Source organism: Drosophila eugracilis, unplaced genomic scaffold (genome assembly GCF_018153835.1).
Source record: "Drosophila eugracilis isolate 14026-0451.02 unplaced genomic scaffold, ASM1815383v1 contig_124, whole genome shotgun sequence".
NCBI lineage: Eukaryota > Metazoa > Arthropoda > Insecta > Diptera > Drosophilidae > Drosophila > Drosophila eugracilis.
In genome coordinates this window covers 39,759-52,794 of record NW_024572029.1, presented here as the reverse complement: position 1 = coordinate 52,794, position 13,036 = coordinate 39,759, and the positions used below count along the sequence as shown (strand labels likewise).

The following is a 13,036-nucleotide window of genomic DNA, read 5'->3' as shown; positions in this document are numbered from 1 at the left end:
ACTTTCGATACACGACGATAGATCGATAAGCATTTACAAGTTGGCAACATCGGAAAGCTCTTGAAGTATTTTGTGAATAACGGAAGTCATTTAAATGGGTCTTATTTGAGATGATCATATGGTTACAATTTATGAAAATATTCGTAAATATTTTTTAAAGATTTATATTTGTTTTTTCTTAACACTAATAGTTCAAATATCTATATTTATAATACGCAAATAATATCGTAAGCTTATATCAATTTTTACTCACCTTTTCTTTTTATCACCTCTGCCAAAATTCTTGTATGATTTTGCAAAAATAAAGATTTTGTTATGAATTTAACAGTATTAAAAGAGTTAGCACTTTAAGATCTAGAGCTCCATCTGCGTGTTCCACGTTTATGCCCTGCAGCCATAGGATTCCATTGAGGAAGAGCCCTCCAATGTCAGGTCCTTCTATCTTCAATTTCTATATTTTCGACTACTTGTAGTGTCGATCCAGTCAGGAATTTCTAATATAATGTTAAATTAAATGAAATAAGTCATTGTAAAATGAAGCCTACTTGAATTTATAGAATGTAGTGGAAGGTTTTAAGATCACAAATCAGAATCAAATTCTTATGGAGACTTTAAAACCCCGCAGTTTTGGACCTGTTAGTCCACATTTCATTAGGATACATTTTCTTCCCATAGCAAACTATATATTTTCCAATAATAAACTATATTTTTCCAATGTTTTATTTCACTCGAAACTTAATGCTAGTCAAAAAAAGGTCTTCTAATTCTAGAGCTATATACAGAGAATATCTTTTGGATAGGGAAAGGTGTAAGAGGTAGACCCTCCCATAACCGTCGACTACGTGCTGATGCCCATAATGGACTCAATGGAGAAGCTCAGCTTGGGCTTCTTTGCGGAGACAGAGGATGGCGGAGGTGTAGCAATGGGCGTGCTCATCATATGATTTGTGGGCGTTATAGTAAGCGGTATCGTCGGCGAGACTTGGTGATAAATCTGCTGCTCCTGATGGACCGCGGCGGCGGCAACGGTGGCAAAGTACAAAGCGTTGCCGCCCAGTGTCGCCTCCATGACATGGTTCAGTTCCGGATCGGCGAACGCCCGTCGTTTGCGCATGCGCTCCATCAATGGCGAACTGAACGTGGGAAAGCGCTGCTTGTATTCTGTAAGAAAGGATGAAAAGGTAATATATCCAAAATTAGTGAGAGTTACGGTACGGGGCGTTATCACTACAAATTGCCGCGATTCGTTATGAATGGGCACTACAAATTGAACCCATTTATTATTGGGTAATCCGAGACACGCGACTCCTAAGGCCAGACAGCCTGGCACCGTTTGGTTTTTGATATTTTCTTTTGGGATCACCACTTATACGGAAACCAGATGGAAAACCCAAAAGAAGTCAATTGCTGTTGCCACATTTTACTATTTTACTATTTTTCTTTTTCTTCCCGAAGAGGTTTTTCCGTTTTGGTCGCGTCTCAGTTTACCGAATGCGAGACTCCCTCAAGTGATTGGAAAATGTGCATACACACACACACACACGCACACTTCGAGGCATCCGATTTCAATTGTTTTTCGTCAGTCGAATAATTGCTATTGTTATTGTTGCCAGTGTGCCAGTGTTGTTGGGCATCAGTCATTTCCTGTCCACGTCCAAGTCCATGGGCAGAGGAGAAAAGTCGACGGAGACGGGTGAGGATCTCCGATTACGAACGGGCCAGACAGTCTGGCACCGTATGGAAAACTCTGGGAGTTGGGGGAGGGTCTACTTATCATTTCAGCTGGACTATCTATATAGTTTTTTATGACCTCTTCAGTAACTTCCAAATTGGAAATTCTATGTTTGATTTGGAAATATAATGGTAAAGCAACTTTTCCCGAAACTTCTCTTTTTAAATATTCTAAAAATTATTTCCCTATTTTGTAGAGATTCAAAGATGGATCTTAGTCCTAACTACTAACCTTCCATGGCAGCCGTGATATGCAGTGTAGACTGCTGCAAACTGCGTAATCTCTGCTTGTAGATCCTCTTTTGGGCCATCAGGGCCTGTCGCGTGACGGATGAAGATGTGGTGTTAACGAATGATGGAGGATGTAGCTGGGACTGCACTGGCGGTGGTGAAGTGGAGGTTAAAGAATCCTCACCCTCGCTACTGGAGGTAACATTCACAGACGGCATAGCTGATGACTTCGATGAAGATGACGTGGTAGCCTCTAGGGCCTCCATGGTTTGCTGACGGCGCAGAGCCACCTGGGCGGCCATAACTCGCTGGCGATCCACAACCAATTGGCAATTGGGACAGCAACATTCACGCCAGCGACAAAGTCGCTTGTGACCTTTGACACAGGAAATAACACCATGATTACGACACCTGGCACACTTGGGCGTCCTTAAGAGACGTCGCTCCCGCTGGCTAATCCTGATACTCGCGTCCTTGCTCATCTCGACTTGCTGATCGACTAAAAGGATACGGACCGGGGCGCGAACATTTAAACACTGGCAACCGCAGCAGCTACTTGTCGCCGTCAGACAGTCTGGCAGCGTCAAGTGGTTTTTGTTCTTGTTTAACCCAAAATCCCAGGGGATCCGAGGTAGAGTCTGCTAGTCTGCTAGTCTGCTAGTCTCCATGTAGCCGAGGGATAGGGATCGGTAACGGGCCCTCGTCTGCCATTGGCTGCTAATCGCTGGCTCTAAATATAGAATATCCAATGGCGGCACAGATGTCTCGCATCAGCAAACGAAAGATACATTCTGCTACAGGATGATCTCTGTAGAAGGGACATGAAATGTGGGTAATATTTAATATATATTTTTTAAGTTTTAAGAACTATTTAAAATAATATATAAAGAGGCTTCCCCTCAAAAAAACTTTAAGAAAAAGACTTCATAATTCTTTAGATCTCTTCCAGTTAAACTTAACGAACTTCCACTGTACTTATCCCCATCTGAAACATCTTTGTTTGGACTCTGTATTTCGTCAAAGTGCATATTGATTTCTGGCCGTCTTCCTTTAATATCTTTATTCATATATTTGACTCAATTTTTGGTTTACTTGTATAACAATTTGTAGCATTTTTTCTTATATAGCAAGTACATACATATATTTCCGTATAAATACAAATTCAACACGAGTTTAGCTTTATCATTTCATTAGCTAATAGTATGTAAAAAAAGAAAAAAAAAATTCTCAGCGGTTTATATACTAAGTAAGTTAGTTTTTTTTGTTTTTTTTTGGGGAAGGACTTTCCATTTGATGCCTTTTAAATGCCTTCTTTATATATGTATTTGTATATATAGATATATATATATATATATATATTTTCTGGAACAGTTCGTTTCACAATTTGTATTTACTTGAAAATCTGTGAAAAATAATGTCCAACTTGAGGCGATTGTCAAGGTCAGCCAGCTCTTAATTAGGATATGTAATCGAAATGTTAGAATGGAAAACTTCAGTTTCTCAAACCGAATAAATATCATCTCACTCCGCCTATACAATTGTGAAACGCACTGTCCCCTCTGTCATATATAGTATATAATCATTTTAGTAAGTGTGACTTTAAAAAGATGACTATTAAGAGGAGTACATAGATTAAAGCTTCAGCTAAGAGTGTGCCAGGTTTTTGATTCGATTTGTTTTGGTCAGAATACAGGTGCAAGTTTAGGAAAGGACTGGACTAGTCATTCAATTCGAGTGCAATCTATTATATATAGTAAACTATAACGAATCCAGTGGACAAACTGGTTATTGGTAATCTTGTAACTGGGGTCTGGGGTCGGGGTCCAACAATGAACTGTTAATTATAGTTTGATAAATGTAATTATAATTATAAATGCTTGCAAAGTTATTGTCCTTTACTGTTTAAAAAACGCTCTCTAAATGGAAATCTATATGTGTGTAAGTGTCTGTGTCTGTGTGTGTGTGTGTGTGTATATATTTCCCCATTAAAAAGTTTTTGATCCTTAAACCAACTAAATCTAATTACAAAAAACACGCGGCTCTACAAAAATTCGAACGAACGGAAATCACAAAAGTACAAATACATTATATATATAATATATATATAATTATTATAATTATATAATATAGTACACAGACATAGATATATATATATCTTGGCTAAGGATTGCAACTATCGTAAATACTTTGATTACCATCGATCGATACGACACTCTGAATTCATTTCATTTGCTATTTTATCATCATATCACAATGCTTAAAGGGCTCAAACCGCCTATCGATTTTCGACTTCGACTGGGTTACAAATTCAACAACGATTGATTGCCAAACCGACGATCTATCTATAGAGTTTTTTTTAATATAACAGGCTCACTGGTCGCTAAACTATATCATACAGCTCGCGAAATAATTGTAATTACTTTGCTTTCTCTCTGATATCCTTTTGGGTTTTCTTTCAACGTAAACTTACACTGAGGAATAGTAAAATGGGAAATTTGAGATCTCAAGTGGCAGATGATCTTCGAATATGAAAATAATTTGAGTACTGAAATGTAAACGAGTAAGATAAACATGACCTTTTAAGGGTCTTACTCTAACATATTTCTTAAGATGAGTTTAAAGAAAGATTAAAATATAGTTTATAAACTTAAGATAAGTTTTAGGAGTTCGTTTTTGAAGGAAATCAACTTTTTGGTAATGGTTTTTGCTCTAAAAGTTTCACTAAAACATAAAATAAATCTATAAAAAAACTTAAAACTATTTAAAGTATATTAAAATATCCCAGTAAATCTATCTCCAGGATCTATAAGCTTTAGAAAGCCTCCAATAAATCCTAAAATACAATTATTTCCCTTGCTGTATGCGACAAATTTATAACAATTTTCAAGTGTGACTCTCTCAGATCGAGGCTGCATTATCTACCAGACATACCAGATATACTCGTATCAATAAAAATCTTTACATAACAATTAGTGCGCGACAATATTGGTATATATAGTATATATATATATATATACATATGTATATATATATATAACTAGTTAATAGGCTCGTTTGTCCTTTGGTGCGGGTTTTTAGATTACATGGCTCTATATAATAATACTTCTGGTTGTGTTCTTGGTAAGCAGTAGAAAAGTAAGAAAGTCTCATGGCTAGAGTGTGGTAAATGCAATTTTCCACAAGGTTTTCTGTGTGTTTTCTTTTTGATTTTCTTTCAATAAGGTATCTCTTTCGAAAAAGGGGTTTTTCCAACTAAATGGCATCAAATTTAGTGCCAGCGATGCGGAAAATTTCGCAATTGATGTAAGCCGACGATGCCGACATTGCCGCTTGTGTATCCTATGATCGTCTTTTGATCTCCACTTTAGACGATGCTGTTCCGCTTGGCGGTGGACCGCTGCAGAGTGTTTTGCATGGCAGCCACCACCGCCTCGGCGCCGCCCGTAAAAATCGGCTGATTGACCGCCCGCCGTAGGACATGCCACATGGCCACGGGTTTCCTTAGCGACGAGAGCATCTGGTGCCAATGACGTAATCCTTTGCCAACCGCACAGCTGCCAGCCACGATGTGTCCCAAGGGGGTCACCCCCTTTGCTGTCACTCCGAATACAGTCACCCGGAGTTGAGTAGTGGTCAGACTGGGTGGCGGCACACTGAAGATCATCGACTCATTGAAGATCGGACTGCGATCCTTGCGCTTTAGCGAGGTGCGCTTCTTCAGCACCTTGCGATCGTTGTCCATCAGGTAGACCTGTTGACGAGATAGAAAACGTGGTGATGAACCGATGATCATTTTTTGTAAGAGTTAAGTAACATAATATATTATTGTCCAAAAATGTACTCGTTTAACTTTGATTGCAGATCTACAATGAATTAAATTACGATCTTAACGAGGCATTACATTCCATATTCCGACCATTTTTGGCTTCGTTATGAGAAAAATGCTGTCACTTTGAGGGAAATTTAGGAGAACCCAAAAATCGCATTTTTGATAAGGGAAAAACGACAAAAATTTGACATTTCAAACTGTGCATGCGGTTTTGATAAGAATAAGAAAACAAACTCAGCGCGGTATTACTTTCAATATTTGGACCGTTTTTGGCCAAGTTATTAGCAAAATACTTTCCTTTCGAAACGGGAAAATCGGCTCTAGTCGAGTTGCATTTTTCATAAGGGTAACATCATCTCTTTGTTTGCGAAACTGGGTCAGAAATTGACTTTCAATAATAACCAATAACCAATTAACCAATAACAACTTTGTCATTTCTGGCTAAAAGAGTCTACAACGGATGGCGTCCAAGTCGTAATTGGTAATAAACCAAAAAGAGGATTAACTTCCTAACATTGACTTTTTATAGTCGATATACAGCTTAATCTGAAGAAAACCCAACATAGTTCCCGCGTCTATGAGCTACCATGTAAGGCTTAAGTTAATGGCAACAAATAATTCAGGAAAGTAAGCCCTTCCGATACCCAAAACTTGAAAAATCTTAAACATTTTTACAAATTTTTATGTAGAAAAATATTAAATTAATTCAAATTTTAACGTTTTCTCAAAAACCAGTAAAAATTTTCAACATTAACATATGAAAAATTAAAAAATCAATCGAAAAAAAAGAGTTTTATCAGTTAACTTTCAAATGTTAACGACTAGTTAACATCAAGATAGGTAATTCCAAGTTAACTGAAATTTTTTGCTCTCCGCGGTACTTATAATTCCCAAGTAGTTCTAGCAGAAATGTTGTGACTAGAGCGCTGTTGGCCGGTGAAAAATTAGTCACGTCATTTTTGTGTGTGTGTGTTTGTGTGCTTTCAGTGCTTCCAAGTGCCTCCAAGTGGCCCGATGGTGCTACCTATCAGATTGGTGGGACCTGGACATGGCCTCCATGGAGGATGCAGTGCATCATGGACTTTGTTGGGAATCCATATTCTGGACTCTGGATGTGGTAGTGTCACCTGGATATGGCCTCCATGGAGGATGCAGTGCATCATGGACTTTGTTGGGAATCCATATTCTGGACTCTGAATGTAGTGGTGGTACCTGGACATGGCCTCCATGGAGGAAGCAGTGCATCATGGATTTTTTTTGGGAAATCAAGGTAGGTGGGAAACTTTTTTTATTTTTACTGTATAAGCCGAGGGGCATATTTGGCCCAAAATCCGCAGACCTTGCAAACGGCTTGCATGCCGCCAATGTAATGTGGATAATTTAAGAATAAGTTAAGTTAAGTTTGCCGTGCAGTCATCACTTAGCATTATTAACCAAGTTATATGCCAAATACTATGGCTTTGGGGTAAAATCAAGAATGATCCAAGTTTTAAATTTTTTGTACAGCTCTGTCAAAAATTCTTCGCTAAAAGCACTCACCTTGACGAAGATGCTGTGCACCGATTCCGAGGACTCTGGAGCTGGTTGCTCTCCATCCAGCTTGAGATTCCTGGCCTTGACCACCACAATGGTTAGACGTTCCGCCGTGGGCAAGTAGCTAAGCGAGAACATCAGTTCACCCCAACGGGCGTTGCATTTGCGGGAATCCGAAAGTGGTATCCATGTGGTGATGGGTCTTGGCATCTCCCCTATCTCCATCTCCGCCTCTCCAATCAGCGTGTGCGCTGGGCCATTATGGTACAGATGAAACCACAAGGAGTGACGCGCCTGTCGCTTCTGCAGCCAGAAATTGAAGCTTTCGTTGTAGTTGGGTGTCAGGGCAGCCTTGACCACCTGGAGTCCATGGGAAAAATGTAAGAAAATGTGAAAATTTCATGAAAAGCTATTAATAAATTTCTCCCACCTTAGTTTGCATGGCTCCGGGATGATCTGGCACCAAGTAGATGCGCACAAAAGTGTCCAGCGATTCCACGGCGAAAGGACACAGCAGTCCCTTGGCCTCCAGGACACTAACAGTCAGCTCCATGCCCTCATTGCTAATGCTGTTCCTTTACAGAAAGTGCAATAAATATGTTAAATATAGGATCTTAAAATCAAAAAACATTTTACTTACTGGTCATAGTTAAGGCCAACGCATAGATATCCGGTTATCTGGGTGTAGGGCTGATCCAGTTGATCCAAGAATATCGTGGAATCCGAGGTCACAGAATCACAGGAGGTGGCTCTTTCCAGATTGATTCCCTCCACTGAACCGGCAGCCGAACCCGAACCAGAATCCAGTGATACCTGTGAGCTATTCCTTCTACCCAAACCCAGACTCAAAGTGGAATCCTGTCGTAGTAAAGATCTTCCGAATGACCAAGTTCCATTGCCATTCCCGTTGACATGGCCAGAACCCGATCCCGATCCATTGCCATTGACCAACGGACTATGGACACCTATTTTCCTGAAGAGATAATCCTCGGAGATGGTCTTTTGCAATAGATGCGGACCCTTGACACGCTGAGAGAGACCAGTGAAAGGATTCGTGGTGTTGTGGAGTTTCAGCAATCTGCTGGACAGGCTTTGGGTTTCCACAAAGGGATTGCCATTGTGATGGGTGGTTGGAGTTTCCTTAGCAGCCGGGGCAGTTGGGGGAGCTGTAATCGGAGCTTTTGGGGCAGTGGTAATAGGAGGACTTGGACTTTCAGAGATCGTGGTGCTTTGTAGGGAAACAACAGCAGCATTCAAGGGATCGGATGGAGGATTACTGGGAATCTGTTCCGTGGATTCGCAAAGGAAAGGATTTGTGCTGGAGTTTCTACGCTTCAAGGCGGGAGGTTTCCTTTCATTCTCCAGCTTTGGCTTCTCCACCTGACCACCTCCATTGATGCCCTGCTGCAGGGACACCTGTCGCTTGGCAATCGGTCTGGGTATGGCTGTGCCTGACATGTTCACCGACACTGAAGTGGTGAGCCGTGGCGGAGGTGGTGCCTCCAATGGCTGTGGCAGAATACCATGACCATTACCAGATCCACCATTCATCCGCAAACAGGAACGACGCTCCTGATCAATGGGAGTCACCATCTCACCCGGCGTGTTGACCTCGTTCACTTGGCTAAAAGAGAAGGTCACCGTCTTAGCGGCATTTGCGGCACCAAATGGAGTCGGCGCCGGTCGATTGGGCGGCGGCGGAATAATAATATTCGAATGGGGAAGGGTCCACATAGGTGTAGTGGCCTCCAGGCCGCTAGATGATCCGGTTATTGAAGTCGCACCGCCACCGTTCATCAAGAGCAAATGCGTCTGCGCCGTCTGCTGGGAGCGATTGTAGTCCTCCTTGTCGATGGTATCGAAGCGCTTGAAACTGCCACTGGTGCTCAGCAGGAACTCGGAGCCAGATTGGATCTGTAAGTGTATATATATTAATAATATTATAATGATATAATTTTCTGTACTTACACTGGCCATATAACCATTAGCATGGAAGAGCTTCTGCTTGTGGTTGGACAGTCCGATCTTCTCCTCTTTGCTGGATCGCATCCGCATCCAGTTGGCGGCCCTTGGACCAAGGCAATGACAGGCGAACAGGATGCCCAGGATGAGAACTGCCAGGAGCAGTAGCGCCAGGGTAATGGTGAAGCTCATCATAGCCAGCCGTGTCTTACTACCAATTCAGATTCATCTCTCCTTTCAAGCTGATGAAAGTGAAGGAAGATCGTGGCTAACATCAGAAATCACTATCAATCAAGTTGCATTTCTCAATTTTCCCTGGCAAACAGTGACTCATCTTGCCACCGTTTATCTTCTCCTCAAAAAACGAAAATAAAACCCAAATGTTTTCATCGGAAAATGATGACAATGGGAGAGGTGAGTAGGCGGCGGTGGGGGGTTTTTTTTTGGGTATTTTAGAGATTTGGAAAACACTTTCATCTCGCATCGTTTTACACTCAGCAATTTGCCTCATCATGGCGATGGCGGGGGCGTGTGCATATACTATGTACTTTAGGGGCGTGGACAGGTGCTCGTTCTCGTTCTCAATCACAAACTTTGACAGTTTTTCAATTGAATTTGTAACCAAAGACGCAGCATTGCCACTTCAAAGGGAGAACGAGGAGGCGGCCCTTCCACCATATGACATGACAATGGATCATTCTGTTGACAGGCTGCCGAAACTCTTTATCACCACAGCGTTATCATCCGCTTCGGGCTGACGTCGTCAGCTCACTCAAAAGAGCTTAGGTAACTTGGAATTTTGCTACTTAAAACGGATTAAACAGTTGACAGTCTTTAAAGCGAACAAAGAACTGGGTAAGAACTAAGTTTGCTTTTAGTTTTAATACGATTATAGTTATCCTTGAAATATCCTTGGAAACACACGTTTATCCCAGCCAAGCCGGACTGTATTCCCTAAGCCATGTTATTTATTTCCCTCATTTTCTGCTCGCATTAATCTGCTCGGTAATTCCAGCTAGTGCATCGCATCCAGTTCATTGAGCTGGCCATTAAATCGGCTTAATTATATGCCTCGGCATAAGTGCATTACATTAAAGTAGCAGCAAGTCGAGGGTGGCCCATTAAATACCCTGTAATGAGAGATTCTGGCCACGGAAAGCAGACAAACCTGCGCAAGTGGTAAGGGCACACCCTGTGATTAAAGTGTGTAAAGAGCGCTTAATTGGGCGTTCACACTCTTGCTAGGCACTGAAAGAAAATACTCTTTTAAGGCAGAGCTAAGTAGGGAAATAGGAAACTCTTAAAGGAAATTCATTATTCTAAGGGAAGTTCAAGTTTGTAAAACAAACAAGCTAAAGAAAATGTCAAGACTTTCCCAGGAATGCCAACCACAAAGGGTACACCAAACCTCTGCCTTTCAATGCAATAAAATGCCATAATATTCTCTGAAATTACGGGTAATTTCCTTCGTAATTGGCCATTAAAATATTTGGCCAGTGTAGTGGCAAGTTTGGTCGCACATCGCCGTGGCTTAGTAGGACTTTCAGCCGGGCCAAGAGGCAGCAGCAGCAGCAGCAACAGCAGCCAGCAGAAGTGCCACTTTTCATTAACCTACTGCGAGGTCATTCCACTGCCTTTGCTCTGTCTTTTGTTGCAGCAGGTGCACAGCCACACTCACACAGCCGCACTCTTACGCACATCTACCGATATCTACTATATAGTATATATACTATATATATAGTTATTGAGCCTAAAAAAGTGTCAGCTCGAATTAGCCAGAGATGACCTCTTTTTGCGGCCTCAAAAATAGGACAAACGATGAACAAAATCCACGTTAGTCACGTCAGCGAGAGACAACTGTAGCCCTTAGCCCATTTCTTTCAAAAAAAAAAGAAAACAGGAAAAAAGCAGAAAAATAATAAAGAAAGAAAAACAAAAGAGCAGAAATCAAAAAGTTTTCCCTGTGAAATGAAAAGTGAAAAGCGGGCGAAAGTCAAAGTAATCAGAAATGAGGAAAAGGCAGGAGAGATTGGAGGACCAAGATAAAAGGCCAAAAATCTAGAGCAACACACAGACACACACACACACACTCTCGCACACAGAGACACACAAAATCGCAGTTCATTTGGATTTTCCCATTTGCCATTTTCCAAACCAAAAACAAGAAGCAATTTCTTACCTTATTTAAGAAGATTTTTCATTTGGCCACTCTGTTTAACAACAAGTTTTCGATCACTTTGATTTAACAATAAAAATAACAATAACAACAAATGGCTGAGCTGCGGAAAGTGGAAGAGCAGGAAGCGGAAGTGCGACCGGAAAATTCGCTCATTTTCGTAGACCGTTCGGTGCCAAAACTCGCGGCCAACTGGGCGAAAGCTGGCAAAACAGCAACAACTTTGGTCCACTTTCGCCACTTTTCACTTTTTTTTTCATCTTTCAAATTGGTTTTAGAAACTTTAAGCTGTGCTTTTGTCCTATTTTCCTGGTTTTTGGTCTCAATCAGAAGCTTTACTTTGTCCTATTTTGGGACTTTGTCTTGATTTATGGATTTGTCTTAGCTGGGACAAGTTCTGCTATAAAGGATAATTATGGCAGAGAAGCTATAATTATATTGCTAAGCCAAAACTCAACAAAGTGCTATAAAATAGGTAGGAAAGGCTGTAAATGTGGTGGAAAAGGCTATAAATTAGCCATAAATGAGTGATGAGGACTAGCAAAGGTGAGCTTTTTATTGAGAAATGAACCTAGTTTTTATATTAAATAATATTATATACGAAAAAGTAAAGTAATTTTATGGAAATTTATAATGTAATTATGAATATATTTCATAAGAAAATACCTACAAACTTCTTTACTAATCTTTAACTTTTATTTTAAGTCTTATTTTTCCTACAAGAAAGTGAAAAATATTATCATCTATAAATTTGGTAACAATATTTAATCATTTAAATGTAAAATATTAAAAACTTTTATTTAATATTAAACCGCAAAACAAATATTTAAAAAATATATAATATTTCTTAGATATTTTCCAGTTAGCTCGTGTCACGTGCTTCCACCCTTCGCATCTCTTTCACATTCCATTGCTAAAGCAGGGGAAAGCCCAGCATGGAAGGCAAATAAAATATAGCTTTACCGTTATACCAGTACCTGAACAATGCATTCGGAAAGAGCTGTTAGACACAACCGGCTTCGTGTTGACTAGGTACACTCGCTGATAATGCTATCGTACAGCATCCCCTGGCTATGTTAACACGCTGTAACCGTACCTTAAGCCATGTTAACTCAATAACAGCGAAACTTCGTGTGGTGCCCCGTGATGTTAGCCGTTTCTCCTCACTGCAAACGTTGGGGAAGGTTCTGTGGATCGAAAGCTGTAGAACAGTTTGACCTTACTCAATGTTACTGCACTCCCTAATCCTGGAATTTTAACATTTGCCGAATCGCTTTAAGCGGATTAAGAAAAAGCGAGGAAAAAAAAAAGAAATAGAAACGATAGCGAGAAATAGTCAAAAAGGGAGGAGGAGGGTTTTTTTTTTGGCAGTAGGTTGAGGGGCTGGTGGGCTGGTTGGCTGGTTCTTAAAACCTGAATAATAGATAGATACACACACAAGGGTCGGCCTTTCGGCCGATAATGGCTTTAATTCGTGGTCAATCTAGCGTGACTCCCTAAAGGATGCTCGGCGCGAAATGTTTTTACATCTCTCTCTCTCTCTCTGTCGGCCCCGAAGCGGCTAATAAATTTCA

The 13,036-nt window shown here is 40.7% G+C and overlaps 2 protein-coding genes across 2 annotated transcripts; both read right to left on the bottom strand.

Moving 5' to 3' along the window:
* Positions 1–253: 253 nt before the first annotated feature.
* LOC108118362 (doublesex- and mab-3-related transcription factor 2) lies at positions 254–2,595 on the bottom strand. The gene is made up of 2 exons (XM_017231031.1): positions 1,964–2,595; positions 254–1,161 (listed from the first exon to the last, which is right to left on the bottom strand). The coding sequence occupies exons 1-2, from the start codon at positions 2,442–2,444 to the stop codon at positions 839–841; spliced, it is 804 nt and encodes a 267-aa protein (XP_017086520.1). The 5' UTR covers positions 2,445–2,595; the 3' UTR covers positions 254–838.
* A 413-nt stretch (positions 2,596–3,008) lies between these two features.
* LOC108118364 lies at positions 3,009–11,802 on the bottom strand. Its single transcript, XM_017231033.2, has 6 exons — positions 11,466–11,802; positions 9,293–9,528; positions 7,965–9,238; positions 7,755–7,899; positions 7,331–7,684; positions 3,009–5,713 (listed from the first exon to the last, which is right to left on the bottom strand). The coding sequence occupies exons 2-6, from the start codon at positions 9,479–9,481 to the stop codon at positions 5,327–5,329; spliced, it is 2,349 nt and encodes a 782-aa protein (XP_017086522.2). The 5' UTR covers positions 9,482–9,528; positions 11,466–11,802; the 3' UTR covers positions 3,009–5,326.
* Positions 11,803–13,036: the final 1,234 nt, after the last annotated feature.